The sequence below is a fragment of the Larimichthys crocea genome, chromosome III (genome assembly GCF_000972845.2).
Source record: "Larimichthys crocea isolate SSNF chromosome III, L_crocea_2.0, whole genome shotgun sequence".
Lineage (NCBI taxonomy): Eukaryota > Metazoa > Chordata > Actinopteri > Sciaenidae > Larimichthys > Larimichthys crocea.
This window is the reverse complement of record NC_040013.1, coordinates 28,939,016-28,963,748: the sequence shown is the minus strand read 5'-3', so window position 1 is coordinate 28,963,748 and position 24,733 is coordinate 28,939,016. Positions and strand designations below refer to the sequence as shown.

The window sequence follows — 24,733 nt, the reverse complement described above, 5'->3', positions numbered from 1 at the left end:
TGTCTCTCCCTGTGGTTCTCCCTCGGTTACTCCTGCTTCTCCTCCTCTCCTCTCCCTCGCTCACCCCCCCGTGTGCCGCATGAGTGATCCTATTTCAGCAGCACCCCTGTCTGCCTGGGAGAGGCATGAAGCCCTCAGACACAATCAAAACACAGACAAAAACACTAGACATGCCATGTGCCGGCCCGTGAGCCAGATCTCACCAAACTCTCTCTCTCCTTTCTCTATTCACCTTGTGTCTCTTTCTCCCTCTTTTATTCGCACATACACACATGAACTCAGTCCAGACAAAGAGCCAACAGTCTGCTGATCACAACAGACACTCTAGTAGCTGTCAGTATTATCACACTCGCCTTATCACCTGAGTACAGTGAATACACTCATGGACAGATTTTTAGAGGTGTTATATGGGAGCTTGTGTACTCCATTACTCCACCTGTGTGCCCAACACACCTTCTCACACACATTCAAGGTGCAAATGCAGATTTTCAAACTGCACTGTCCAAAAAAAAAAAATCCCAAGGGCGGAGTGACATGAGAGGAAAACTGATGGATTACTACTGAACGGTTTCAGTCCTTCAAATGCCCTGGAGGAAATATTAACCAATCTCTGTCTCCCTCTCCATTTTCCCTCTCTACTCCTCTACTTTATATGTCTTTCACTTTCTCTTATACCCCTTATCCCCCTCCTCTTTCCCTCTCTTTGTTCCGCTTGCAGGCAGATGCTGGCAACAGTTTTCTCCGAGCGTCCCGATCTGGCAACCTGGACAAGGCCCTGGAACATATAAAAAATGGCATCGATATAAATACAGCCAATCAGGTGAGAGAGCTGCACATTCCCCAGATTGAATTGGTTGAAGTAATATCTTCTGACTGGCGAGACTCATCCAAATCTAAGCCAGTGATTTTTATTTATACCATTCTTGGCGTATATTCACATCACACAGTTTTGCTTAGCTGCAAAATTCACTCTTCAGTTGTACTGCGTTATAGTTCTTGGCAAGAAGAGGAAAAGAAATATTCAAGCATTTATGAGTATTTGTTTGCCACCGATGGCACCACAGTCGAATCCTGCCAGGGTTTAGTCTTCTGTCTTCCTATCTGCTTTCTAAGTGATTAAATTAAAATTCAGGAGGTGGATGGACTGCCCGCCTCTCATTCAAAAGAACAGCAATGTGTGAATTGAAAAGGCAAAACAATTTAACTAATGGATGATACAAACAGTGAAATGATTGGTCATTTTTTAAAATGTAAAATGAACTGCAGTGCTCATACAGACAATGTATACCACCATTTGATGTATTATTATGTCTATATAAATGTGTTATGAGTGTCCGGTGTGCATGACTTGATCGCTGTGCTGTTATGTGCCTATCTGTCTGCCTGTGCACTCAGTCATGCACTATACTGTATGTGCATGCTCAGGTAGACTGTTAATCAGTGGCTGAAGGTGGCATGTAGAGTTTCCAGGGTCTCCAGGGAAGGTGATAAATGGGGCAGGGGCTTTTCCTTCGCCCCGTCTCTTCCATCTTTCCTCCTTTACTATGACGGTTGTTCCCAGAGTGTCCAGGACGAGGCAGCGTTAGTGGGCTAGGACCGCCGCCCTCAGGCTGCTGAAACTTGGCCAAAATAGTGTGTGTGTGCGTGAGAGAGAGAGATTCGTCTCATTAATCTAACTTAGTCATGCTTTCCGTCCCATTCACTTATGCTGTCCTCAACATTTTTGTAATTATTATAGCTGTAAGGATTTCTATGAGCCCTTTTTTTAAGGCCCTATAGACACCACATAATGGCAGACTTATTCATGGAAAGTGACACTGTATAGTGGCTATTACTGGAAAACACCTTCACAATGATGAAGGGAGACACCTCATGGATTAAAAATATAATTACAAGCAGAAATACAGTCTGATTTAAAAAAAAAAAAAGTTTTTGACTTGCAACATGAATTCTCCTGAATTTCACATAATTTCATTTCATCAATGATGCTGATATCATGAAATTGTTATTTTTACTGTTTGGTGTTTTTTGTATTGGAGTTTAAGTGATAATCTACAACATCCCTTATTTCATTTGAATTTAGTGACATGATTGCACCTAAAGCCTCTATATGTGGAATTTCTACACAGTTAGAACAAGTTTCAAATTAGTCTGGTGATTTTTTTAGTTTACAAAATGGTGCATTTATTATATGTGCTGCTTGTAGTGAAGCTGCACTCTTTTTCATGCTACCACCGGATGGCAGCAAAGTTAGGAATATTCAAATTCTGCACAGAGCAGCTTTAATGTTGCCTGAGCTCAGTGTGATAATAAAGAAATACCTAATGTAGGCTACAGCCTTATATGTGAATAACTATTAACACAGGTGAATTGTAAAATACTGTTTATTCACCTTCCAAATTTGTACAATAAATACAGAGTGACATGATTTTTGAGTTGTTGATTGTCACTTAAACTTCAGTGGTGAGACTATTGTTGTTCTGGTTGTGTGACTGCTAGTCCTGATGCTGTATGGTGGGAGTTTAGCCGGGTGGAGGCTTGACTGTGGCAGATGTGTTTCCTTGTCTGAGTGGATACCTCACCAGGACACTGCCTCACTCCTGCCCTCCTCTTATTGTTCTGTCCCTCCTCTCCTCTCCCTCTCAACCTTAACGACTGCTCCACCACCCTCTCTCCTCCTGTTTGTGAACTGTTTTCTAACTCACCTCCCTTTTTTTTTTCTTCTTGCTATTGCCTCCCTCCCTCCCCTGCCCTCCCTCTCTCCTCTGTCTGCAGTAGAGTGATGGTGTGCTGTGGTCTCCCCACTCAGAGGAATAATATCAGTGGTGTGGGAAAGGTCCAACCTCACATGTCCTGTGCGGCTGAAGGAAGGCTGTGTGAGGTCAGACCTATCCCACACGGCTCGTATTCTTCCCAGCCACGAGACCAGCGGCCTGCCATCCCCCTCCCGTCCTCCTCCTCCTCCTTCTCCCCTTCCTCCTCCTCCTCCTCCTCTCCCCATCATTAATCAAATGAAAATGTTCACACCCTGATTTTCATCCCTGTAGACATTGTTTTTGCTAATGACCACTCTGAGAGTACTGCATGCGTGGTGTCCAGTGTAAGTATTTGCCTGCTTTGGTTTGTGAGTGCTTTAGTCACTGTGATTAAAAAAAACAAACAGACAAATAGTTGTTTCATTTGGCATGGCCTACACGTGTTTGTGTGTATGTGTGTGGTTAGATTAGAGAATATTTGTGTTCATAGTGTGTTTAGGACCCTTCAGTATGAGGTCTACTCTGCTCTCTCACTCAGAATGGGCTAAACGGACTACATCTGGCCTCGAAAGAAGGCCACGTCAAAATGGTGCTGGAGTTACTCCACAATGGGATCGTGCTGGAGACCACTACAAAGGTAAAACCTCCTGCAAAAAGGTCAACGATCTTGACTCCTCCTGTCACCGCCCCACACAAGAAACAGTCAAACATATAACGCCACTTAAAACCGTAATGTGTCGGCCTGTGTACAGATTAAATAAATGAGATATAACACAAGTAGTGAGCTTTAGAGGTGCTAGTATGCAGATCCAGTCCTTATGCAAAGCTGAACTACTAGATTTGTATGTAGTGAACAGACACGAGTGGTATTACTCTTCTTTTTAGAACGATTGTTTATCGGCCCCTCAGTTCTACAGTTGTACATATATTTTCCCAAAATACAACCACACAAAGAGTTTATAAAAGTGCAAATGTGGGGAAATATTGGAGTGATAGGTAGCAGCGCCCTGGGTGATGTTAGGGGTTTGACACCTCTCTAGCTAGTCCACGTCCCATACTGTAGTCAATGCTGGACTTGAACCGGCCTTCCTCCAGTTCTCAAGCCAAATCCTCATTGACTGAGCCACTGCCGCCCCCTTTCTGATCTAACCATCTGCAAAAAAAGAAAAGCAAATAAGCATGTTTCCCAAAATGTTGAACTATTTCTTTAACAATAGGCTCCTGTTTTGAAGAGCAGGATTTAAAAAAGCCTATGGGATGAGAGGCAAAACTAAGATAATACAGTTGCCTACAATAACCTGCATATTCCTTTAACACCTCATTAAAACATGAGAAAGAGAAATTAACAGTTTTACTGTGGCTGCTATCAAACCTCAATACTTTCTGGTATCAAGTATAAAAAAGTATAGAAAGTTGGGACTTTGTGTATATGTACTGTTCTTTACTTAATGTACTATTAGATAGTTAAAACGAGTAAATGTTGGTGTTGCTACCAAAACTAGCCTCAATACTACTATCAGAACATGTCCAAAAACTACATGCTCCACATTTCACCTATAATCTTTGTTGTGACAGAAAGGGAACACGGCCCTGCACATTGCAGCCCTGGCAGGGCAGGAGCAGGTGGTCACAGAGCTGGTTAACTACGGGGCCAATGTCAACGCTCAGTCCCAGGTGAGACTCGGCGCTGCTCTCACTGTGGTGATCACAGGACACACTACGTGAACTTTACTGTGAAACCATTGCAGTATCTATTACAGACCCATCTGTTAACATGTGTCTTTGTTCCTATATTTCTGTGTGTTGGGGTTTCCTCTCTGTGTACATCCGTGTGCGTGCATCTGTGACTGTCTTCCTATCTCTCTGTTGCTGTGCTTGTGTCTCCTCTGCTGCTGTGTGTGTTGGTCGTGCGTCTTCCTGAGACAGAAGGGTTTCACTCCACTCTACATGGCTGCACAAGAAAACCATCTAGAGGTTGTGAAGTTTCTTCTGGAGAACGGAGCCAATCAGAGCATTCCAACTGAGGTACTGAAGAGCTCAGAAGTTTTCAAAGACGAATCTCCCAAATTCCTGAATCCCATCCCTTGCTGATCCAGACTTCGCTGTGTTTCCATTCTGTCTTGTTCTCATGAGCCTCTCTCCTCACATCTCTCTTTATTTTCTCTGCATGAGTCAGCCTGTCTTCTAACGCTCTCCTGTGTGCTTGCAGGATGGATTTACTCCTCTCGCCGTGGCTCTTCAGCAGGGACATGAGAATGTCGTAGCCCTGCTCATCAACTATGGCACCAAAGGGAAAGTCCGCCTTCCTGCGCTGCACATTGCTGCGCGTAACGATGATACACGCACAGCCGCAGTGCTTCTGCAGAATGACCCCAATCCTGACGTACTCAGCAAGGTATACATATATGATTGTACACATGTACAGCAGGTATGCATATATGTTTTAAAGATAACGAGTGACCTGTACGTTTCCCTGCAGACTGGATTCACACCCCTCCACATTGCTGCACACTATGAAAACTTGAACGTAGCTCAACTGCTGCTTAATAGAGGAGCCAATGTCAACTTCACCCCAAAGGTAGGGAATAACTAATGTTGTTGGAAGGTTAGTCTTTGTCCTTGCTGCGTTCGTCTGTTTAAGTGCATCCGTTTATCCCTGCAGAATGGTATCACTCCTCTGCACATTGCATCCAGACGGGGAAACGTGATCATGGTCCGACTCCTGCTGGACAGAGGAGCTCAGATTGATGCCAAGACTAAGGTGCCACAGACAGTTTCCATTTCACAGAAGCTTTAATTCTCTTACTGCCTTTGTTTCTAATTTGATGCCTCATTAACTAAGTCACCAATAATCCTGTCTCTCCAGGATGAGCTAACTCCTCTGCATTGTGCAGCCAGAAATGGTCATGTCAGGATTATAGAGATACTACTGGATCATGGAGCCCCCATCCAGGCAAAGACCAAGGTAATCCACCTAGATACAAGTAAATAGTCAGCTCTGTGCACCATCTGGTTTGGTACTGAATAAAATCATCTTTTTAAAATAAATAAAAATGACAGTTTGTGATCCATGAGTCTGACACATTCCTCCTGCTGCTGCTTCTTGCTCAGATTGTTTGTTTTCGCTTCGAGACAAGTTGTTTCCTGTTTTGTGAGGGATGAGAGAGTCAACATATTTTCTTGCTTTGCAGAATGGCCTGTCTCCAATCCACATGGCAGCACAGGGGGACCACATGGACTGCGTCAAGCAGCTTCTGCAGTACAACGCAGAGATAGATGACATCACACTGGACCACCTTACCCCTCTGCATGTGGCGGCACACTGCGGCCACCACCGCATGGCCAAAGTACTGCTGGATAAAGGGGCCAAACCCAACTCTCGGGCATTGGTCAGTGACAAAAACAGACTAACACTAACATGATTTATCAGACAAGGCAGAGTTGCTTTTAATGTTTGCAGTGATGATAATCATTCATTTGTTTTTTACAGAATGGCTTCACTCCTTTGCATATTGCGTGTAAAAAGAATCACATGCGTGTGATGGATCTCCTGCTTAAGCAATCTGCGTCATTAGAGGCGGTGACTGAGGTGAGGCAACAGGAAGAACGAGTTGACAAAAACAGTTTATCATCGTATTGTAATTGCATTTGTAATATTCATATAATATTCATATTACTCCTGAACAGTCGGGCCTGACCCCCTTACATGTGGCATCATTTATGGGTCATCTCAACATTGTGAAGATCCTGCTTCAGAAAGGTGCTTCTCCGAGCGCCTCCAACGTGGTGAGTGTTTCTTCTCAAACCTCTAGACCAGCACAGATAACAGATTCACCTCTGTACCGATGATGTTGTCATTATTGTCATAATGATACATTTGTGTGTTTGTCTGTCTGTGTATTGAGTAGAAAGTGGAGACTCCTCTCCATATGGCGTCTCGGGCAGGACACTATGAGGTGGCAGAGTTTTTACTGCAGAATTCAGCACCAGTGGATGCCAAGGCCAAGGTAGAGATTTCACACATTGAATGTGCATTTAAGTGCTAATTTGGAAAAAGAGTAGCTGAGGGATTAAAACAGGATGATTAAGTCACTAGAAAATATATTTTACTGCTGGATTTTCATGCAACACCTCACATTTCATAATTGCTCTCCCTTCCCTGGCCAGGATGACCAAACTCCTCTCCATTGTGCCGCTCGGATGGGCCACAAAGAGTTAGTGAATCTGTTGCTGGAGCAAAAAGCCAACCCCAACTCCACCACCACAGCTGGCCACACACCCCTACACATTGCTGCCCGGGAAGGTCATGTACAAACCGTACGCATCCTACTGGACATGGAGGCTCAACAGACCAAGATGACCAAGGTAAAGCCTCCCTCCTTTACCATTTACTTACAATCTGCTGTAACTAACTTGGAACTGTCAGCCCATATCACTGTGTCCCCCAACCTAATATTGTGTCCACTTCCTTGTTGGTGCCTCTGTAGAAAGGCTTCACTCCGCTCCATGTGGCCTCAAAGTACGGCAAGGTGGATGTTGCAGAGCTGTTGTTGGAGAGAGGAGCAAACCCTAATGCTGCCGGGAAGGTGAGAAAAGCATGCAAGAGCAGACAGCATGGAGTCAAAACATTAAAAAAGCTTTTGCTTGAACTTCTGTTTTTGTTTTTTTTCAGAATGGTTTGACTCCGCTGCATGTTGCTGTACATCACAATAACCTGGATGTTGTTAACTTGCTTGTCAGCAAAGGAGGATCGCCACATAGTGCAGCCAGGGTAAATAAAAATAAATAAATACACACATCACCCCACATGGGCTCACATATTTTTTTCTAATCACAACTCCTGTCTGTGCTCCAGAATGGCTACACCGCCCTCCACATAGCATCCAAGCAGAACCAGGTGGAGGTGGCTAACAGCCTGTTGCAGTACGGCGCTTCGGCCAATGCTGAGTCACTGCAGGGAGTTACACCTCTCCACCTGGCCTCGCAGGAAGGAAGGCCCGACATGGTCTCCCTGCTCATCTCCAAACAGGCCAATGTCAACCTTGGAAACAAGGCAAGAACCATAAAGATGTTTAGACGATGACTGTCATGAAAACTAAGTAATAATGTGAGTTGCAGTTGATTTATGTGTTTGACTTTTGTCTTCTGGTCGTCTCCAGAGTGGATTAACACCCCTGCATCTGGTGGCGCAGGAAGGACATGTTGGCATTGCAGATATTCTAGTGAAGCAAGGAGCTTCAGTCTATGCTGCAACGCGGGTAAGACAGGCAGAACAATAGTTTGAACTAGTCAGGTTAAGAGAGCGTCACCTTGAATTATCAAAGGCTTATCAGTGTAGAAACTACTTGTGCCATCCACTTTAAGTAGTGTGTAGCATAAATAACCAGATGATCTCTCAGCAGAGGGACGTGTTGCTATCAACACATGGCCAACTCTTGAGGGGTTAAGATCCCTTAGACCTCCACAGCTTAGAGCAGCTCAACACAAACCAAAGCCTCAAGAATGACTACAGAGTTGGGAGTAGAACAAAAACATTGATAACATTAGAACATTTCAGGCTTACGTAGGTGTTAGTATTTGTTGCGAGTCTCTTGTATTATATTTATTATAAAGTCTTAATGTTAATATAGGTGTTTTTTGTTATTGTTCCCATCACGTACACAAGAAAGAATTGCCCCCTCTCTTGTTCATGAAGCCTAAATTGAGCTTTTATCACGGCTCTGTTCTCAAAATTATTCTAGTGTGTGGATTCAAACCAGCAGTTTATGTAATATTCATGAACCGCTCAATCCCAAATAGGATAAAATCCACATAATGTATTCAAATTAAAAGGTCATTAAGACACTAAAGTTATGCGACTGCTGTGATTTTTCGTTTATGACTTTTTTTTTTCCTCTCTCACTGTCAGATGGGTTACACCCCTCTCCACGTAGCGTGTCACTATGGCAACATCAAGATGGTGAAGTTCCTCCTGCAGCAACAGGCCAACGTCAACAGCAAAACAAGGGTGAGTGCCTCCCTCTGGTTTTAGATAAAACTACAACAAAAATTAGCCGAGGCATGAGTCACTGTGTCTGCTGTCTCCGTCTCATTCATCAGGAAATACAATTACTACACAGTTAAATGCACAAGTCATGGCTGTAGCACGATTCTCCCAGTTGAAAGCTGTTAACACTGGCATTTTTACATGATGATTTATTGGATTGAGAGCATTTTAACCTAAGTGTAATGTACTGTACAAGTGTTGGAGAGACTGTAAGTATTTCATTTCTGAGTCTGAGATGCAGTGTTTCCTGTAGAAGGTGGGAGTTGCTGTACATTGCAGGAACATTTCCAGTAACTGTTTAAAACTAGTGCATGTTTATTCATGATATATGCAAAAATGTGTTGTAATTAGAAACATAGTTGTGTTGTAATTAGAAACATAGTTGCTCTAAAACAGTGATTTAACAAGGTTAGATGTATAGCAAAAACCTATGATTTCTTTCATTATTGAGTACTAAGTGATTACTTGACTTTATTTATTTTTTGTCTGTAAAAATGTCAGAAAATAGTAGAAAAAAAGAGCCCAAGCTGACGTATTCAGATTGCTTCTTTTGTGTGACTAAGGGTCCAAAACCCAAAAATATTCAGTTTATCATCATCATAGAAGGCCAGCACACATTAACATTTGAGAAGCTCGAACCAGTGGCCATACTGTGGGCATTTTTTTTGCTTTAAGGAAATGACTTTAACAATTAACCAATTACCAATTGTTGCTGATTAAATTTCAGTTCTAGTCCAATTACAATTGCCCAGTGTGCTGTTTAATTCATGCACTTCAGCTAGATGTTTGATGCGAAGGAACTCAGCTAACGTTCATTTTATGGAAACAAACCAACTTTGTAAAAACGTGGATTAAAAGGACCAGCTGTGCTCTATAATTTATAAAAAATATGTTATTTAGATGCATCCTGAATGTCATTACATACATTAATGAGCACATTTAACATTAGTGCATTTGTCTGTCTTCCAGCTTGGTTACACTCCTCTGCACCAGGCGGCCCAGCAGGGACACACAGACATTGTGACACTGTTGCTGAAGCATGGAGCTCAGCCCAACGAAACAACAACAGTGAGCATGAACACCTCGTCATCTTAAAAATGATTCATAACCTTTCGTGTCGTCATGCCGTCAGAGATCTGATCCAATGTGCTCTTCTCTGTCTGCCATAGAATGGTACTTCAGCCTTGGCCATCGCTAAGAGGTTGGGCTACATCTCTGTGATTGACGTCCTAAAGCTCGTCACTGAGGAGACAGTTTCCATGGTGAGAAGTTTAGAAACACTGCCATCCCCTCTGGATACAACACTGGCTTTATGTGGCCATGATAATGACATGGAAATACTATTGAAGTTTCCACTCTGTGTCACTGTAACTGGTTCTTCCTCTTCCTTCTGTGTCCTGCAGACGACCACAGAGAAACATCGCATGAGTTTCCCAGAAACAGTGGATGAGATACTAGACGTCTCTGAGGACGAAGGTAAAGTCTTCAAATTATTATTACCCACATAAAACTGTAGGAAACAACGTGTAATCGACTGTTACCTAAATATTACTTCCTGTTTACGAGGCTGATTTTATGATGTTTGAATTGGTCACATAAGATTCATTTTTTTCCAACTCCTTTTTTTGCCTTTTGCCCTTTTTTAGGAATTGCACAGCTAACTTTAGGTATGAATGTCTCTTTCTCTCTTTGTGCGGCATTCATAGGTCTTTGTAATAAAGTCTGTGGCTCCATTTCAAGCTTACTCTCTCCACCTTTATCTCTCGGCCTCTCTTTCTCTCTCTATCTCACTTTCTCTTGTTCCACCTGTAGTGGTGCTCACTGTGATGGTGGCTCTGGTTTCCCATTGGCATGCACCCATAGCACCCATGTCTCTAACCTTTAGATGTCCCCTCAATAACACCGTCATTCTCTAACTCTCCAGGTGCTTTTTTTCCTCCATAATGTGACCGCAGTCCTACTTTTTACAATCATAACTAGTACATATAGGTCACCTATTATTACTAACAAATCAAATTTAATACATATTTAGTTAAAAGCTTTAGCAGTTTATCATGGACTACTGCTGTCTTTGTTGTTGAAGTCATTGCTTTGAAGTGTGTGTGTGTGTGTGTGTGTGTGTGTCTACAGTTGTCTGCATTTGAATCTGTCTGCATTGTGGTGTTGATCATGAACCGCATCATTTTTAGTTGTCTTGTGTTCCTGCTATGTGAATTGTGTTTGTTGGCCAGGAGAGGAATGTATGTTTGTATATATGTTAATAGGACTACTTGTATCTGACTCATGAGCCCACAGAGAATTATGAACCTGACTCTGCAGTATTCTGCATAGACTTTTCACCTGTGTTTGGTTTATGACCAGGAATGTTACTTTTTCGGTTCAGCATGAAAAACCTCTACTGTACACTATCTTCCTAGCACTAAACAGCAAAACAGACAAAGTTAGAAACTAACCTTTGAATATAGTGTAGCATTTACCAGCGAAAGAGCCAGATGTTACCTGCAGGAGAGCCAAAAACTGAGCTAAAAGGAGAGTGAATGTTGGGTTTACATTCATCTGGTAAGAAATGTGTCTAAGAAATGATAATGCTGCTCCATAACTACTACTTTTAACTATGGTTTGCTAGCCATATTGGCTTAAAATGTGATAATATGTCAGCTCACAGATCACAGCTTGTTTCTGCTTCTAGGCAATCACACTGCAGGTTCAACTTTTAATGCACTGTGTTCACAACACCACTGATAGGGATGTCAGAGGACATATTTTTAGTCCCTTGATAATTCAACTGACAGGTTGTCACTGTCGCTCTAAATATAGGAAATAGCTGAGTGCTGATGTGCCTTAAACACACTTCTCACATCCAGAATGGTAAAATGATATGTGATGATGTTACCTGATGCACACCCTTGAATACACGACATGGCACACATGTATGGTACACAAGATGAGAGGATATCCAGGGTGTGTGAGCTGCCCTGTGTGAACCTGTGGGAAGTACACTCACAGAGTCAAACATAGCGTAATGACACCTACGACATTACTTTGGCTCTGGACCGGATATAGACACCCACTCACACAAGCTGTGCTGATACGGTCACAAATGAATAGAGGCGAGGAAGACTCGCTCTTGTTGTTGGTGTATTATCGAAAATAACTGCGTGTTTTGGGGGGTAAGTAAGCCAAACCCACCTCTGCTCATATGTACATTCAAAAGAGAGATTTGTCATCATGTGTGTTGTCGTGCGGCTGATGCTGTTTTGTCTATGTGCTTATATTTGTGTGTTTTAGAGCATACATCACTCTCTGAAGCAGTTGATAGCTTCCAATTCGATAACTGTTTATTCACTGAACAACTAATTTTTGGAAATGAGATTATGCTGATGCATTCTCTCCCCAGAGATAGTGCCATGTGCACATCTATAATGCTGATTTCTCTGACTCTGAGAAACTCGCACAAGGTGTCTTCTCTTATTTCAAGGTAGTGAAATTTAGAAGTTCTGAATCGAAAGTGGTGGACTCCTGAGACGACAGCTAATTGCAGTGATTGTACTGTTTCTGTCATCACGCCACAGTTTTTCAAGTGTTTCTAGTGTTCTGTATTAGTAGTAAGAAGGTCAGTGTACAGAGCATCGTCACGATTGTCTCATCACACCAGTCTAACCCCTAAATTCACAGAGCCATCTTCTAAACCCTGGGCTGTCATGTTGTCTAACCCCTCTCGTTAACCATCTTGTTCTTTTCTTTCTCTCTTTCTCTTTTGCTGTTTCACCAACCTGACCTCCGTCTGTTCGCTCTCTTTGGCATGTTGTTCTCTGAAGGAGAGGAGCTCTTGGGGACAGAAGGGGCCAGGTACATGAAGATGGATGACATGAAAGACCATGATGACGATTTCCTCTCCCCCAAGAAATCACTGGAGTACGAGAGAGGGCTGGGCACAGCGTAAGGGGGGCAGGGTGGGGAAGCAGGCGAGAGAGCCAAGCTGGTAGCCACACGCTAATAGGTGGATGGATAGAGGGGGATGCACCATAGACACTCACTAAACACCAGGGATTAGCACTTGGGAGGAGACATAAAGAAACTTCCTCAATCTGACTTGTGTTTTGTTTTTTCCATACAACAGGAATTACTCACCAGCCATTCCCAGGATCCCCCGAGTCTCTCCAGAGACCGTTATCCTGAAAGAACATGAGATGGATCAGGTACTGTACAGAAAAGCATGAGTAACACACTGCAAGGGTACTACAATACAATTTAGGATTGTATTTCCATAAAGCTGGAGGACTTGAGAGAAATGAATCTTGAAAAGAACGGTCATGCACCAGTTCCTGTATGGCGATCGCTGGATCCTTCATTTATGTTAATGCAACTTAATAGCTTCTTTCATTAGACCTTCCTTAACTAGTGAATGCTTTCAAACCCGACATCCCCAGTTTGCAATGCATGTCTCCATTATACATTTGTAGTCCCTAGACCCAATCTGACATGGCTCAATGTCCCCTTACTAGTCCTTTTTTTAACGCACCACACAGTCTTCATCAGCGAATTCACTAGTAAGGAACACACCATCAACATGTTACGATTGCGAGTGAAGTGTGATCTGTTGGTATGTTGTGGGGATGCTTCGGTGGAGAATCTGACATAGCACCCAGGCATGACAGACCCTATGGAGAGTAAGAAGAAGAGGGAGAAATAGGAGAAAGAAATGGGGTGGACGGGAGGGGTGTCGAATATGAGAGCAAAAGAGGACGAGATGTTTACGAGGGTATTTATAGGAATGTTGGAAGTGGCATGGTTGAGGTGTGGTCCTGCTCATGAAACTCAACAAAAGCTTCAAATAAAGTTTGCTTAGCTGTCAGTGGACTCTGCAATCCTGGTTGAAGATGCGGCTGAAAGCTTAGGAAAAAAAAGCTAGTAAGTGGACCTTGAATTAAAGTTCACTTCACTTCAAACTACTGTTTCCACTCGAGAATGAAGTGTGATTTTATCAGTATGAACTGCTGTGTGTTGCTGACATATTTGAATCCAAACAAGGTTGTGATTCAAACTTTTCAGTGACTTTCTTTGTATGTAACATGATGCAGTTATTTAAGCTTCACCCGTTTTGTAACATGACACTGTAAATGAGATTTCCTTCTCAGCGGTCTTTTGAAAGTTAATGATGTATCTTCTCCACTTCCACTGTAAAAATAGCACCTAAAAAATGAGTACAGAGGCATAATCTTTCATCATTGCCCTCTCTATATCACATAAAACAGATGATAGTGTAAGTAATACACATTTGGGTTCATATAAAACATTATGCTAAACAGTGTTCTTTTGAGAATGTCATGAACAGTTTGTCTTTCTGTCTGTTGTAGCAACACACTCCACTTCCACTGCCCAAAGAATATGATGAGGACTCACTAATTCCCAGCAGCCCGGCAACTGAGACGTCAGACAATGTCAGCCCAGTTGCCAGTCCCATACACACCGGGTCAGCGGAAAAAATAAATTAATCTCGCTTAATCTCTATTTAATATCTGATCTGGCAGCTAATAAATGTCACAATCCAATAACAGGTTCCTGGTCAGTTTTATGGTAGATGCTCGAGGCGGCTCAATGCGAGGCAGCAGGCATAACGGTCTGCGTGTCATCATACCTCCGCGAACCTGTGCGGCACCAACCCGCATCACCTGCCGCCTGGTGAAGCCGCAGAAGCTGACCAGCCCCCCTCCACTGGTGGAGGGAGAGGGGCTGGCCAGCAGGATCATCTCCCTGGGTCCAGCCAGTATGCAGTTTTTGGGGTGAGGAAGAAACTGAAAAGCACAAAAGAAATCTGTATTAACAATCAGTTTGTACCTTGGATTTGTATTATTCTATATATTTCTGGTAAAAAGTTTACATTTGTTGATGTGTGTGTTGTGTGGCAGACCGGTGATTGTGGAGATCCCCCACTTTGCTGCTCTGGGTCGTGGTGACCGGGAGCTTGTGGTGCTGAGGAGTGAGAATGGCTCAGTCTGGAAAGAACATCGCAATCGTTACGGTGACGAGGTGCTAGAAACAATCCTCAACGGGATGGACGAGGGTAAGATTTCCAAACATAGATCTCAAACATATCACTGGGTTGTATTGCTTCATGTGGATTTAAACCTTCTCTCGCCTCCTCAGACTTAGAAAGTCAAGAGGAACTCGGGAAGAAGCGAATCCGCCGCATCATCTCCACCGACTTCCCCCTTTACTTCGCCGTTGTATCACGAGTCCAGCAAGAGAGCGACCTGATTGGACCAGAGGGTGGTTCCCTGACAAGTAAACTGGTGCCACTGGTCCAGGCCACGTTTCCTGAGACGGCAGTCACAAAACGAGTCCGCCTGGGGCTGCAGGTGAGATGGGACGATGAGGAGAAGGAAGGAGAAGAAAGACAGAATCGTTAATGCCTGTGTTGCCTGAATAAAAGCATGTTGGATGTACTTTGATTGATCTTGGAATGACCTGATCATATCAGAGCTTGTGCCAAGTTGTCTTGATTTACTTTTCTGTTGTTAGTTTGTTTTGCTTTTGCATTTTTTAGAGGACCTGTTTGCCTTTTTTATTTCACACAGTGCATGCACTTGGCACCTTTATACAACTGTGGACTGCTCATATAGTGCTGATATGTTAATGTTTGTTTCATCTTCAGTGATGTCTCTCTCACTAATGTATTTATGTCCCTGTATTTAGCATAATTTAACACATTAACTTGAGAAGTACAGTTAGTCAAACATTACTTGATAAGAAATCTTCTGTATTCTTGTTATAGCCATGAAGAGTTTATACTTTTGGTTTTGGCATCATGAATGTCAGGAAAATGTGTGACACCTGAGCACCTGAGCTTTTAACCCATTTTTGTGTGTACAGTTACACGTTTCAGGTTTTCAAGATTTCTAATACATACACACCAAAGACAAGACGAATGTGTTTTACCACATTTATACAGTATATACTTTTACATTTTTTTTAAAGGACTTATTAATATGGATCCTATGAAATGGACACTTTTCAGAGCACATTTTTGAACAATCCCACCTTTCTTCTGAGCTCATGGAATAAAACCAGCTTTCTGTACACAAGCATCCACTTAAGATTTAGCGCTCACTGATCTAATATGTGCCTTAATCCCCTGTCAATAAATTAATGATATCATTTCATTGTCTGTGAGATCAGAATCAGAACATTTGGGATTTTTTGATATGGTTAAATTGAATAATACACACACTAAAAGCAAGAATCCAACCATCATTTGTGATACAGTGATTCAGTTTCTAACAATTACAAACATGTATTAAGGTTTATAAACAGAAAGCATACCATTTTCCTCCTTTATTCTTGCTCGTTCTTTGCAGTAGATGTTATGTCGTTATATAAATGTGCACATTTTCTCAAATTTGGGATTTCAAGGTTCTATTTGCATGTGAAATCATTTTGAGCAGTTAAACATTTTTCCTGTTTCCAGTCTGTTTTGCAGTGTGTTGTTTCTTCTGATAAGATTTTATTCCAGTTCAAGACTGTGATTGCATTAATTCCTGTTTTAAACAAACTTGAGATAAAAAGACGGAAAGCTGTATATGTGTCAGAATATGTTTCAGTAAACCAAAATGAAAGGTAGATACAGTGTAAATGGACCTTTGCCTGTGTGTCTATAGACACATGAATAAATAAATATTTAATATGTAAGCTAACATGCTGCCACACATGCCGTAACCTCTAAGCTGAAAATAGTGAATGTAACTGAATGTAAGTAAAATTAACATTTTCAGATTTTCCTTATTTAGTTTTATTTTAACTATTCCATAAGTTTTAGTAACATATCTATTTAACTCAAATGTTGCTGTAGAAATGTCATGAATGGCCTTGTAAAGAGCCACAGTGCCTTTTTCTTTGATATCCATTTTGTATTAATGATTGTAAAATCTTCATGTTAACACACATTGTTACATTTTGCAATAAAAAAAGAGTTATTAAGTCCTACAACCAAGTCTTGTTGCTATTGTTTTTAAACCATGAGGTGTTTTATTCACTGTGGACTTCTCTCTCTCTTTCTCTTCATCTTTAATTTTTCCCTACTTGGTTGTCCTCTTTTTTACTCCACATCTATTGCATCATCCCCCCCTCGTTATCTCTACCTGCTATCATGTTACATATTTTTTCTGAATCTCCATTTCCTGTTCATATGTTTCCCTCTTTTGCCTAATCTCCCTTTTTTTTCTACCATATCATCAAACCTGTGGCTGTGTTACTCCCTTCGTTCCATCATTTACTTTCAACCTCAGGCTCAGCCAGTTCCAGATGAGCTGGTTGCAAAGCTGCTGGGTAACCAGGCAAACTTTAGCCCCGTGGTCACTGTGGAGCCTCGGCGGCGCAAGTTCCACCGGCCAATCGGCCTCTGTATACCCCTGCCCCCGTCCTGGAAGGAGAGCCCGCGAGACTCTGGGGAGGGCGACACCACCAGTCTGCGCCTGCTTTGCTCTGTCATAGGTACTGCATGCCATGACTGGGAGTTGTGTGTGTGTGTGGGAGAGTTTTCTTCCATAGCAAGGAAAGATTTATGGGGCAAAATTGCTGCTGTGCTGTGGTAAAGATGTCAGTGCTACAGTCGGATAAAACACAGTCCTCATGAGACTTATATTTTATGACCTTTGCTGAAGTTAAATTAACCAGTTCGCCCTCTCTCATCCTGTTTGATTCCCAGGTGGCACGGCACCAGCCCAATGGGAAGACATTACTGGCACCACCAAGCTTATGTACGCTAACGACTGTGCCAGTTTCACAACCAATGTTTCAGCACGGTAAGTTCAGCCATCACACCATAAGACTAAGGCAAATGTGAGTCTTTGCCAGCTCAAATCCTTCTAGCAAAGCAGCTCGACTGTGTTCAAGAATACTGTGATTACATGTCACTGTTTCCTCTCAGATTCTGGCTTGCAGACTGTCCTCGGACAGCCGAGGCCGTCTCCTTTGCCAACCTGCTCTACAGAGAGCTGTCAGCTGTACCCTACATGGCCAAGTTTGTGGTGTTTGCAAAGATGAACGAGCTGCGTGAAGGCCGCCTACGCTGCTACTGCATGACTGACGATAAGATGGATAAAACCCTGGAACAACATGAGAACTTTACGGAGGTGGCTCGCAGCAGAGACATAGAGGTCAGTTTAGAGATAAGAGCAGTGCATCATACTGATAAAACTGTAGTTGTGTGTCAAGTATTCCTGCATTAACCACAGTCCAACACTTTAGACTTGAAGTTTGTGAATACAATGATATACAGGACATACAGGTCCTGCAGGGGCCGGCTTATACCCATATTATATCTTACAGGTGATGGAGGGAATGCCGCTTCACCTGGAGTGTTCAGGGAATCTGGTGCCTGTGAGGAAGGCCACCCAGCAGCCTCGCTGCTTCAGCTTCCAGGCCTTCAGAGATAACCGACTTCCCGTCTCTGTCAAGGTATCACCATTTTTCACCATTCTTACAAATCTTTCTTCAGTTCTTTGCCTGTTTATATCCACACTCTACATACTTCTTATGTCTGTGTGTCTAAGGTGAGAGACAGCAGTAAAGAGCCCACTGGATTTCTGTCTTTCCTGCGCAAGTCCACCAAATACGAGGACAGCCAACATGTGCTCTGTAACCTCAACATTACCATGCCTCCATGTATCAAGGTAAAGCTCTAAATGTTACACTCAAATTAGCAGTCTTTTAACTGCAGTTACTTTCCCTGTGTTGACTGTGTTGTTTGCTTGAAACTAGCAGATTGTTGGGAGTGAAGACAGGAGGCGAACTCTGACTCCGCTGGCTTTAAGAGAAAGATACAGCGCCCTAAATGAACCTGCTATGGGTAATGAGGCGCTCACTCTCCCACTCTCTCATGACGATATAATAATATAAGGCTCAGCATGGTGGTATTTATATTTTTTGCAAAAGTTGCAGTTTTTTTTCCCCCAGCAGTTTTCTACACACAGAATCAATGCAGGGGTAATCTAAATTTAACATCTGGTTTGCACAGCATCAATGAGTGCCATGGAGAGGACAGAGCTGAAGATGGCTGTGATTGCAGAGCAGTTGGGATTGAGCTGGGCTGGTAAGTGAACAAGAAAATACTGTCTGTCAAATCTGTTTTTTTTTTTTAACTCTTACATGTTTACCCTGTGTCTGACAAGCTTGCGTAACTCACTGCTGATTAAACAAAGTTACAACACGGCAACCAGCCAGTGAAACTAATTATTTTCTGTTTTCCTGCCAAGCACCATGGCTTGTTTGACAGGCAGACTATTCTGCCTCTTATGGAGAGAGCCACTGTGAAGTAGTGCACCATCTCTAGACCAGGCATGACTCATAGGTGAAGTTATATAAATATTTCCTTCATTTACTTGATCTCCTCTGACTCATTTTCTATGCAGAGTTGGCGCGCGAGCTTCAGCTCAGCGTGGATGACATCAATAAGATCCGCGTGGAGAATCCCAACTCGCTGTTGGAGCAGAGCTCTGCACTGCTTAACCTGTGGGCCACCCGTGAGGGCAAGAGGGCCAAGAGTGAGTATATAAGATCTGAGTTTGGTGTGAATTTTTCTCATCCCCTCTTTGTTGTTGTTGTTTGTAATTGTATTGCTGTTTGTTCTGGGAACCCGTCCCTTCTTTCTCTTTTTCCTTGTCATCTTGTGTTCCTCCTTCACACATTCTCTGTAGTGGAGAGCTTGTACGCAGCTCTGAAGAGTATCGACCGTATGGACATAGTCAACATGTTGGAGGGCCAGCCACCCCAGCCTGCGAGACAAGGTGCCCGTGATCTCAATAGACGCCGACACAATGAGCGAGAGCACATCTCGCCTGGTATGACGAATGGTAAGTTCCCTTCCTAAATCCCACAATGCAGCCTCTTCCCGATGTCCCTTTTGCCTTGGCCCATGGCTACCTTTCCAATAAACATATCTCCTCATCCCCTAAAAATGCCCTGAGGGCTAATTTTGTTCTCTTCCCTCTGAATTCTCTTTGTTGTCCCCATGTCTTTCTTATTTATTCCCCCCGTGATGGTGTTGTGTATGAAAGCTGCCACAAACATCAAACTTTTGCAGGACTTTACCCCAGCAACATGCAGAAGGACTCAGGACACTCCTACTACACTACAACCTCTGTAGTGTGTCTCTGTATTTAATCAATGTGATGGAAAGTAGAGTGAAGTATACCAAAAAGACGTATGATTAAAACCTGAACATCCAGAGTTACTGAATAGCCTTCGAGCAAAACACTCACACACAGAAATAAGTAAAGTATCCAGTCATTCGTAGTTAATTTTATTATTGTTGTTATTGTTGTTATTTTAATTATATTAACAGTTTAATATAATTTAAAGACAAACAACACACTGTCATACATGACCAGTCCACATAGATCATACTGTTAAATATATCCTAGCTTAAGTGACCTCCTTACCAATTGTCAGTCCTCAGTCTTTTACTCCTTTTCCTCATGGTTCCCTCCACACATGCATACCCTACATCTTATTGACTCCATTTTCACCTCTGGACCGGTGTGAGCTCCACTTCAGGCGATGAGTCAGTCCGACAGGTGACAGGTCCTACTCTGTGAAAACTGGAGCAATAATCAGAGATGTAATAATGCATAGACATACGACCATGAGGGTCAAAGGGTGAAAAGGGAGACGTTCAGATCACAGCTGCAGTGAATCTGATAACCGTGTATCTGTCTTGTCTGTCTATCTGTCTGGCTACCTGCCTCCCAAAGGCCGTTCCTGCTTTGACGTTCAGTGAATAAACGTGGCGGTGCTTTGAATACCTGGATATTGTGTCTTCTGCTAATCTCACAATGATCACAGTGACAGGTTTCAAGCGGTTTATGATTTATAGTCTGGATTAAGCACGTCTTAAAGGCAAAGTGACCAAGTGGAGGACCAAACCTGACTCAAGGAATAAAATAAACTGAGAAATTATCCAATAAATAAATAAAAATAAATAAAAAATAAATCTTGAAATGCTCAAAGAAATTGAAAACAACCACACCCTTAAAATGGGCATATGCATACATTCATTTTTGGATTTCATTGGGCATCAGATTTATTAATGACTCGTATAAAAGTTCATTTATTTTTGTCACAGGTTAATTTATTTATTTCATATTAGAAGAGTAGTGTAACATTTTGGGAAATATGCTAATTTGCTTTCTTGCTCAAAGTTAGATGAGAAGTTCAAAGCGTAGCGTTGCATAAAGACTGGAAAAAGGAAGAAACAGCCAGCCTAATCTCTCCAGGCTTTGTTTTTGTCTGTAATTTTCTGGAATTTTCTCTGGTTTTATGGAAATAAGTTACTGTGCCTGGCTAAGAAATTGTTGCTTTTGCACATTAGTTTTTGTACTGGTTAAATAAATCAGAATTTAAGCGTTTATGGGTGAGCTTTGGAGGTGCTAGTAAGTGGATTTTTCTACAAAGCCGTAGCTTTTTCTCCCTTTTTCCAGACTTTATACTAAGCTAAGCTAACCTAGCACAACAAAAGCTCTTGGCAACAAAAGCAAGTAAGCGTATTTCCTAAAATGTTCTTTTAAATCAGGTTCAGTCCTCCATCTAAGCCTACTCATTATTATTATTATTATCAAAATACTGTTTTCTACTGAAGAAGTTTTACAGAAAAGGCAAAAAAGACATTTACTAAAGTAGAGGACTCAGTTATGCTGCACCTCTTTCTCTATCTTTACCTGTCTTTCCCTCTTTTTGTTGGAGTTCTCCTTCATAGTTCTAGTGCACCTTTATTGTACTGTAGGTAAGCATATGTCTAAGCTTTATTCAAGGTGATTTCCAGGTTAGGAGATAAAAATATACTCGATCGTGATAGAGAAAGACCTCTTCTTTTGGACTTTTGTAAGGGGACATTTAAATTCTCTTTGCCTGTGGTTGCATGGGGAGTAGTTTGAGTCTCTTTAGGACTAAGATGGTGCACTGAATGTCCTTTTGGGAGCCCTGTTTTCATTCCCTGTGAATCTGTCCCTCTCTCTGTGTTTCTCTGGACATGTCATCTGCAGCCTAGCCGTCCTACTCTTCCTCCTTCTCACTCCTCTCCGAACTCTGACCTCATGCCAACCTCATGTTGACCTCTGACCCACATCTTTTATCTTTTTTTGCGACTAGTCGTGCATTTTGTTTATTTTTGTGCTCTTGAAATCCCCACCTTTTTAAGTGTCCGCTCTGTGACCAATACCCCTCACACAGACTGTGTACTCAGCACCCACTGGGAGGGGGGAGGTGACCCTCGCTCTCTCTCTCTCTCTTTCGCTGTTTCTGTCTGTGACCATCACCCTATTTTAAATCCCTCTTCTTCTCTTGCTGCTCTTCTTTTCTCTTTCTCCCACTCTATTGTTTCCCTCTTTTCCCATCCCTTCTTTCCCTGTCCTCCTGCCTGTCTGCATGTGCATGAGGCTGACTTTCACCGCTCATCTCCCCCCGTGTTTGCATGGAGACACTGGGATGAGGGACAGAAGTAACGCCGGCTTGTTGGAGATGACGACTCAACCACTGCACTGGAAACCTAATGCTGCTCGACCAACTGACATATATCTTTGCATGGCATGCATACTGAGCATGAACCTGCTTGGTCTGTCTCTGTTCCTCCTCAGTGATCTGTCCCATGGGGGGTAAAAAAGGCCACAAACCTTTTTTTGTTGCGAACTCTGACTTGTGTTTGCTCTGTTCATGTATGAATGTTGTGATTGTTTTGTATGTCACTGATTCTATGTGTAAACTGTGTTTCAAACTGTGTCCGTCTGATGGGTTATTTTGTGTGAAATATATGTTTTTAAATGTCTTGGTGAGGGTCAATTTGATATTGTTTCTCCCCTTCTTGTAAATGTGCTTATTGTTTAACGTGACTTCATCAATTAGTCTGTGTGAGTGTCAACGTGAGCGTCTTTGTGTGTGTTTTAAGTGTTTTGTGTCTTCCATATAAATGTATTGTATTCCTAGTGTATCAGTGTTGTGCAAAATGTATTTCCTTTACATGTATCTTCACGTGAGCTTCACTGCTTTGTTTTTCTGTGTTTATGTCTTTCAATCAGGGGGGTCAGGCAATCACAGACACATTTTTCATATTTCACACTCGTCCATTCCCCTAATTTCTTTCTTTCTTCCTTTCATCCTTTCATTTCTTCTTTCACTTCATCTACTAACATGGAGAGAGAGGACTAACCAAAATGTTGTACTTTGTGTGGCGTCACCAAAATGAGGACAAAAAACACAATAATCATTAAACTACAAACTAACACCAAATCCATGTTTCCAATACACACCTGATCCTGCACCTCATTTACTTTCGATTGTCCTCATCAGGACAGTCATACAGAGTTTTGATGACTCACATTGTCACCTGAAACTAATATAGTGAATAGAGTTGTTTACTTGTATAATGATGTGCAGATATGATGCAGCGTTTATGACCCAAATAAACGACAAACGCTTTACTCACCATGACAGTACAATAAAATATGTGAATTTCGTCACCAGTGGAAGTCTCCAGAGTTAAAATCAATGCTGTTTTTACATTTATTTGTTTTTTACTTATAACTTCATAAGACAGAACACTATACAAAAAAATATAAATATTTATGATTTTCTATAGACAGTAGACGGCAGATGAGAGGCCGAAAGGGAAAGCAGAAAGTAGGACAAGAAGTCTTTCTGGCTGCTTGGTGTCACAAATATCTCCTGCACTCTCAGCAGTACTCAACAGCAGCACTGCCAACCATGAATCAAGTTACACCCTGCTCTCTGCACAGTTTTCTTATCACTGTACAGTATACAGTCTGTCTGCCTCTCTCTCTCTGCCTGTCTCTCTCACTCTCTCTCTCTGCACACTTGCTCATGCAGAAGAGGAATCGCTCTTATCTACATGCTGTATGCTCTGTGCTACATCTCCTATTTCACCGCCCGGTTAATGTGTGCTTCTTGGTAACACACACATCCTGCAGTGTGACATTCATAGTATCACTCACACTTTCCTTCACCTACATCGCCATTCATCAAAATGTTTACATACAATATTCACCTAATATCCATGGGAGTTGGTCATTTTCAGAATAATTCGTCAGGTTACAAGACAGATACAAGGCAGATTCGAGACATAAAGTGTACTCTTTGTAGTCTTCAACTGGAGTTTTATTTATTTTTGTGCAAAATGCAGCTATTAGCAAAATAATAAAACATTACTGCTGCTGTGACACTTTATGCGCAATCACGCCAGGTCCACCTTTACAAAAAAAAAGGTTGTTCAAGACAGTTGTAGGAGTGACCTGAGTCCACAGCACATTAACAATGTGCAATCTTACTAACTGGTGGAATTGCACTTGAAATTCAAATTTATGTTTGACATGTGACTTTCACAATGGAAGGACAAGTCTACTGTATATGTGTTTGCATAAGCAATACTATAGATTATATGTTTATATATGTGTTTTATTGAATATATAATAATAAAAATATATTGTTATGTGTCAATGAGAGAGCAAGCGGCTGTGTGGAGTGAGCCGTGTGTGTGTGTGTGTGTGTGTGAGGAGAGAATGAGATTGCCTGCGTGCATGCTATCCAAGCCTGACAACAATATTAACCTGCCTGTTTCTCGAGTGGGTTTGAATGCATGCATATCTGAGTGTGAGTGTATGTGTGTGATAGTATGAGACAGAGAGTGAGAGAGTGTGGCATGTGTGTGTGTGTGTGTCCCTGCCGGACAGGTGTGTGTCCCAGCACCAGGTCGGGAGCAGAGGCAGTAATTCCTGTCCCGTCTCCCTGCAGGTGGCAGCCAGCAGAGCAGCATCAGTCACTGCTGGGTCAGAACCTCAGTGTCAATCTCGCTCAGTCCCTCTGGCTGTGTCTGTTGCTGCTGCCGCTGCTGCTCTCACCGTCAGCGCTGGCTGATCGAGCTTGACAA

At 42.3% G+C, this 24,733-nt stretch overlaps 1 protein-coding gene across 3 annotated transcripts in view; it reads left to right on the top strand.

Annotated features, from left to right (window-relative positions):
* ank1a (ankyrin 1, erythrocytic a) overlaps positions 1-24,733 on the top strand; it is a 100,982-nt gene that overhangs the window by 65,329 nt on the left and 10,920 nt on the right. For all 3 annotated transcript variants that reach the window (XM_027278087.1, XM_019275198.2, XM_027278088.1), the window contains 37 exons: positions 719-820; positions 3,295-3,393; positions 4,332-4,430; positions 4,683-4,781; positions 4,966-5,151; positions 5,236-5,334; positions 5,419-5,517; positions 5,623-5,721; positions 5,948-6,145; positions 6,247-6,345; positions 6,444-6,542; positions 6,665-6,763; positions 6,924-7,121; positions 7,244-7,342; positions 7,429-7,527; positions 7,612-7,809; positions 7,916-8,014; positions 8,665-8,763; positions 9,772-9,870; positions 9,972-10,064; positions 10,206-10,278; positions 10,449-10,469; positions 12,621-12,741; positions 12,923-13,001; positions 14,160-14,275; positions 14,361-14,585; positions 14,712-14,866; positions 14,950-15,161; positions 17,088-17,292; positions 17,507-17,603; positions 17,729-17,957; positions 18,130-18,258; positions 18,354-18,473; positions 18,562-18,649; positions 18,818-18,892; positions 19,212-19,343; positions 19,497-19,652. In XM_027278087.1, the coding sequence (XP_027133888.1) occupies positions 719-820; positions 3,295-3,393; positions 4,332-4,430; positions 4,683-4,781; positions 4,966-5,151; positions 5,236-5,334; positions 5,419-5,517; positions 5,623-5,721; positions 5,948-6,145; positions 6,247-6,345; positions 6,444-6,542; positions 6,665-6,763; positions 6,924-7,121; positions 7,244-7,342; positions 7,429-7,527; positions 7,612-7,809; positions 7,916-8,014; positions 8,665-8,763; positions 9,772-9,870; positions 9,972-10,064; positions 10,206-10,278; positions 10,449-10,469; positions 12,621-12,741; positions 12,923-13,001; positions 14,160-14,275; positions 14,361-14,585; positions 14,712-14,866; positions 14,950-15,161; positions 17,088-17,292; positions 17,507-17,603; positions 17,729-17,957; positions 18,130-18,258; positions 18,354-18,473; positions 18,562-18,649; positions 18,818-18,892; positions 19,212-19,343; positions 19,497-19,652 (4,594 nt within the window). The remainder of the gene's footprint in view (positions 1-718; positions 821-3,294; positions 3,394-4,331; positions 4,431-4,682; positions 4,782-4,965; positions 5,152-5,235; positions 5,335-5,418; positions 5,518-5,622; positions 5,722-5,947; positions 6,146-6,246; positions 6,346-6,443; positions 6,543-6,664; positions 6,764-6,923; positions 7,122-7,243; positions 7,343-7,428; positions 7,528-7,611; positions 7,810-7,915; positions 8,015-8,664; positions 8,764-9,771; positions 9,871-9,971; positions 10,065-10,205; positions 10,279-10,448; positions 10,470-12,620; positions 12,742-12,922; positions 13,002-14,159; positions 14,276-14,360; positions 14,586-14,711; positions 14,867-14,949; positions 15,162-17,087; positions 17,293-17,506; positions 17,604-17,728; positions 17,958-18,129; positions 18,259-18,353; positions 18,474-18,561; positions 18,650-18,817; positions 18,893-19,211; positions 19,344-19,496; positions 19,653-24,733) is intronic.